Here is a 6,011-nt window from a genome sequence, read left to right on the forward strand (position 1 = left end):
AAACAGCTCTTTGACATTATCATTGCAAAACAAGTAGCCTAGTATCAAAGTGTTTACAATCTGTGGAAATAATTGGTTTATTTCTGCCTACTACAGATGCTTTAGTGTCAAAGGGCTCCCGCTAACGGGGCATTATTACAGCCATACCTCTCTGCAGCGCTTCTCAACTCTCAGAGCTCGCTATCCCTGGTCTTTAAAAACAACAGCAGCAAGTAAAGAGTTTGTTTTCTTTCCTCGACAAGGCAGCGCTTAAGTGCTGTGAAGCCATGAGGGAGTCAATCAGTCTGTGTGCTTAGCCCACAAGGAGCACTTGGACAGAGCTATTGCATTAACAGCCTGTTACCTCTCCTCTTCAGAGTCTAACGCAAGGTCAGCAGCAGCCAGACTCCAAAGAGGACGGGGGACACGACGAAATACGCCAAGGACCCATGAAAAGGTCACATTGGCCAGAGAGTCAGGGCTTTTTACATGCTGGCAGCCACGTAGCAGAGATGTAGCAGCTCTTAACTGGACACTGAGGGGACAGTTACTACATGGATGTGCTCATTTGAGGTTCGTCTGAAGTTAAGAGCATAACTTGTGAGCCCTGTCAGGTGAATGGTGTTTGTAGACTCAGTCCTCTGAGAGGCGCCCCGGTCATGTCACTAAATTCTCCACTCAAAGTGCTGTTTCAGTTGAGTATCTGCTACTTTAACAGACACCCACAGGTTCGTCCTGATCCAAGACCGGTGGGTTGACTGAAATACGCTCAGCGTGAGGTGAAAAGTGATGAGCACAAATTAACTTCCGACTCCTTTTATCACTGCAGTTATGATTTCAATGCCTGTGCAGCCAAGAGTGTCAGGTAACTTTGTTGTTGACCGAGGCTAAAACTTCTATTAACTTTCATCTGCACATTTACAACATGTATTTTTTTTTAATCCTTGGGTTCTGCAGTTTGGCCTCGCATCAGGACTCACAATTTGTGTTACCTCAGCAGCTGTTGTGCTCTAGTGCTGATTTCACATTTCAGCAGCAGTGATTTTCTACCTTAAATCTGACATTTTACTTCTCAGCATGATTTTAAGTTTTTCTTTGCTGCCACACTATTACTGATTGGATTGGTGATAGTTAATATATACTTTTCATGTTATTTTAGTGCTATTGGTCATTTTGGAAACAGTGTGGAGATTCTACTACTAATCTTTTGTCTTAATATTTTGTTCGTGACACTTATTCCTTCAGCCACTGACATGTTTTTTTAGACAGAATAAAAGGCTGTTGGAGTTGAATTTTCAGTTTTTATCAGTCATCTTCCAGACACTACCAACACCCCGGTGTGTTCTCTAGGACAGTTACTGAACCTGACGAAAGCAGCGGCCATTCAAAAGCCATCTCTCTACAGACAACTGTTTGTATGAAATAAGTCGATAGCAGACGAACAGTTTTCCTGTGGTTGGATTTTTATTTGCAGTTCTTTACATTTTAGAAAAAGAATCCAAGGATTTTGCCTCCTGTGTGTTTCCGTCTGGCCTCTTCATGGTCCATGATGCCAGCTGAGGTGGTCAGCACAATGTATCTGTGGGCAGAGGAGTCGACATGTTAGAAATAAGCTCGATCCTGTGAGTGGTCATTGTAGCATTAACAGCCAGTGGCTGGCTTATCATTCAACATCTTTCACATGAATCACAACCATCAGCAGCATCACGAATCGTCTGTAAGCGAGTAAAACAGGGAGGCTTGTGAAAACATCTCTACAGATACATCGAGGTTACCGCCACATTTATCCTTCTGATCTGTTGAAGCAGCAACACCTTTTATCAAGTCATGTCTAAATCCTACTTTATGATGTGCACTTTACTAGTTTATAAACACAGTCATTTCAACTCTAGAAGAGCAGTACATAGCAGCAGGTGCTCTGATGTCTAACAGGCCAAGTGCATCTACGACAAAAGCAACAACCATATACGTTGAAAGCAGACGAATCAGAGGCAGCACCTCAGACCGGTTGACACTGGTTGCAAAGCATGATGAAACAATTCACTACATGCCAGTGAAAGCAGCTCAGATGGCAGGCAGGCACTCCAATCTGACTCTTTTTAGCCACTTAACTCATTTCTCTCCTCTGTGACATGTTTTTTTTTATTCCTAACACTCAGTCAAGCTCATGACCTTTACATGCCGTTCCCTGTCGTCCCAACAAATGTCCAACTTCCAATGCAGAGACTTCAATGCGACTCATATGCACAAAAAATATAGAATATTGTTATACCATGTGTAATAGGAAAGTTACAATACCACCAATTTAGCCTGCTGCCTGTTGATGAGTCAATACTAATAAAAGTCCAAGTCAGTGAGATGTGATTTTGATGATCATGTCATGATGCTCCACACAAATCACATCACACCACCTGCCCACAAGAAATGTGAAAGTCTGCTCATGCTTCAGGCAGTGACACAATTTAAATCCTGAACCCACAGTCAGCCCCGTTTCTTCCACACACAGCCTTGAATAAATGATGTATGAACACCAGACACTTCGGTTATCTATACAAATACACAGGAATCACAGGAGACTGACGGAGCCTCTGTCACAGAGTTTACCAGCGAGACTCTGGAAGGATTCTCTCCACCATTCACACTTGTGCTGACTCACTGACAGGTAGTGATGGGTAACCAGAACCAGGTATTAAATGAGCCCCGGTGCTAAATGACTAAAGGCTGTGCTGTTGATAAACTCTGACATTATCGACTCAGCTCTGGCTGCTGGAGACACCGACAATTGATTTCCTATTTATTGTTGCTACAAAGTTATCTCACACATTTAATCCCGCCAACTCAGTTTCTGATTAAGACATTTGTCTAATGATGCATGTTGGCTATTCCCAATCCATCTCCAGGATCTCGGCCACAGAGTGTGTGAGTGATGGGGGCAGTGCTGCACAACACACACCAACAGACCCTGTGACGATGGAGAGAACTTAATGTTCAAGAGTTAGATCACACATAAGTGCAAGTCCATCTCATACAGGTGGACAATGACAGTGGAACTGCTGAGCTCAATCCGTCACAGTCGACCAAATCATTCATGAGCTCATGATGAAATGTCCATTAGTGACAGTACTGTTGTAGTTTGCATCTCATGAGTGTTATCTACATACAGTTCACAATAAAAATCAATAAATATGATAATTCTGTTCTAGATAGCATATTTTCTCAAGGATGAGCTGTTAATCAGATTTGATGAGCAGTATCATGAGTAATGTGAAATCATGATAGCCATCTCTACAGACAAACACTCTTCAAAATAACCAATTTTAATTTAGGCACCATTAACCACTACAGAAAAAGATGACTGTATCACTATGCACCAATGCACATCAGTGATTAGAAAGGTCAAAATCAATCACCACAACAAACAAACTATCTATAAATGACTAGATTAGAACTAGAACAGAAATACACCAATCTACCATAGTGGAGGGCAAAGCAAGAGACGACATGATGACAGCACACACTTCTCCCTCTGCAGCAGCTCTATGGAGACCAATGGGCCTGCTAATGTCAACTACCTTTTCAAACCAGTCTTCCACTTCATTTAACCGTACATTACTGACATTTCTGTGCATTAACGTTACAACACAGAGACGGTGTGTGTGTGTAGAGATTCTCACCCGAACTGTCTTGAGGGCAGCAGGTTGTTCTGCCACTTCTCCAGATCCTTGAGTTGGAGATCAAAACGTGGACTGATCACGCCACACTGAGGAGGAAAAGAGGAAAACACTTGAATTATTTCCACATATATCAAGTACCAACAAATTAACAGCTGCACTTTGAATATAATGACATTTAACATTCATACTTTGATCATTCATTCAGAGGACCTTTTTTTTTTTTTTTAAATCACAAGCAGTTATGAGGCAAAAGAATCAAAAGAGTTCAAATTATAAAATTACTCAAGTCTGGAGAGACATTTGAGAGAGTAAGATTAAATCTTTGCAGGCACACTAGTGCCTGACAAGCAAAATTTTACAAACAATTAATGCAAAGGATATTAAGCAAATAGGTCTTACCTTGTTCAGCCTGCCTGTGAGATTGACGACAATTTTTCCGGCCCGATGGTCATCAATGATCTCAAACTCACCAATGTAACCTGAGGAAACAAAAGAAAACATTTAGTAGATCACTCGCATCAGACCTTTCACTTTGAAAGCAAGTGTTTCACATTTGATCAGATTGAGAGGCCAAGTTCAAAAGCCAGCATCACTGGACAGAGCATCATTTTGGTTGGATGATGACAATCTTCAAATACTCTTGAATGACTTCCATCTCCTTCAAAGAGCTCTCCAGCAGTACGTTTGTAAACTGGCCCAGAGGCAGTGCCACTATTCTGTGGCCAGATAATGAGCATTGTGCTTTCAGATTCAACACAACCCATGTCAACTCACCGTGCTTCATCATGACGGTGAGGAAGCGCACAATAACCTTGGAGCAGGGCCTGATGAGGACCTGGCGTTTCCCACGCTTCTCAGCATTGTTGATGCATTTCAGGGCATCCGCGAGAACGTTCATGCGCACCATGATGCCTACAAACACACAAACGCATCAATTTGTTATTACATTGAACACAAACCTGAACAATATCAAAGCAGATCTGTCTACATCCATATCCCACGTTATATCACTGACCCTAAACTATCCTACACCTGTCACTTCTTACAGGTCGGAGCTGCAACTAAAGTGAGTCCGAGTTCTCACGTCTAATGGCAAGGCAAGGCAATTCTATTTGTAATATAGCCTGATTTTATAAACAGTTTGTCTCAAAGGGCTTTACAAAGCATAACAACATCCTCTGCCTTAGACCCTTACGTTGACTGAGGGAAAACTCCATAGAAAAACCCTTTTAACAGGGAAAAAGGGGGAAACCTCAGGGTGAGCAACAGAGGAGGGATCCCTCACCCAGGACGGACAGACGTGCAATAGATGTTGTTACAGACAAGAAATGTACCGTCTCTCATTCAACTGACCGGAAACTTGTTTCTCTTTGAAAACTGGACCATGTTGTAAATGGGACCAATTCTTAACCCCACACATTCAACCACTGCAGCATAAACCACAGGGAATTAAATCAAGTTAGCACAGACTAGCTAACACTTGTTCACTGTGGCGCCATCATTTATCAAGAACAGCTATTCGCATCTCTGCTAACCATGGGCTACGGCTAGTAAATGCTTTTTTCTGTAACAATATGAACATTACACGGAGCAGACACCGCTGCTTTAGACTGAAACAGTTACTGAGGCACGAACAGAGACTCCCAACAAAGCATGGTCCTTCAGGAGCAGACAGTAGCCACCTAGCCCCAACGGCTACATTAGCAAACTTTATCCTGACAGTTGTAGATACAGTTGTAGACACCGGGCAGGGCTCGTTCAAACTGTATACAACATTGACACCGCCGTGACACCACCGGACAAATTACAGGTCTAATTTCGACAAAGTGAAAACACATTTTTATAGGAGCCTGGCTAGCAGTTCATCAAGGCGCATTGAACGCACCGACTCCCAGGGCCGTACAGAGGCTGAGAGGCCAAATGTGAAGCCCAAATGTGACCTACTGCTTCCACTGGTCGAAGCGATAATCGTCCCAAATCATTAATGTGAGCGTTCGCTTCAAGATGATCAAATAAATGGAGAATTTAACGTTCAGATGCTTTAGATACTTAAAAGATTGAAGGTGACGGTAGGAAAAGACATCTTACCGGTTCTGCAATATGGCGGAAAGAGGAAGTAGAAAGGGACCGCAAGGCAATATGGGAAAAAAATCTAAAGACATTTTCGAGTGAAGATGACCCACACCCACACGAAAACCAACCCGTGTTTAGAGCTTTATACACTCTTTGGTTTAAAGTCTTTGGTGATTGTACTTGAAAACAGCGTTACGGCCTTTTGTCTACGAGGAGTTTTCTGAATTATGCTTCAACAGACCAGTTCATACAATTGTAAACCTTGCAACCAGATTTAAAAAATAT

General features: G+C 42.4%; 1 protein-coding gene across 1 annotated transcript; it reads right to left on the reverse strand.

The window, feature by feature from the left end:
• Positions 1-1,424: 1,424 nt before the first annotated feature.
• rps15a (ribosomal protein S15a) lies at positions 1,425-5,781 on the reverse strand. The gene is made up of 5 exons (XM_083973017.1): positions 5,742-5,781; positions 4,428-4,565; positions 4,053-4,132; positions 3,654-3,739; positions 1,425-1,558 (listed from the first exon to the last, which is right to left on the reverse strand). The coding sequence occupies exons 2-5, from the start codon at positions 4,558-4,560 to the stop codon at positions 1,465-1,467; spliced, it is 393 nt and encodes a 130-aa protein (XP_083829143.1). The 5' UTR covers positions 4,561-4,565; positions 5,742-5,781; the 3' UTR covers positions 1,425-1,464.
• Between the last annotated feature and the right edge of the window lie 230 nt (positions 5,782-6,011).

This window comes from Trachurus trachurus, assembly GCF_905171665.1.
Source record: "Trachurus trachurus genome assembly, chromosome: 1".
Taxonomy (NCBI): domain Eukaryota; kingdom Metazoa; phylum Chordata; class Actinopteri; order Carangiformes; family Carangidae; genus Trachurus; species Trachurus trachurus.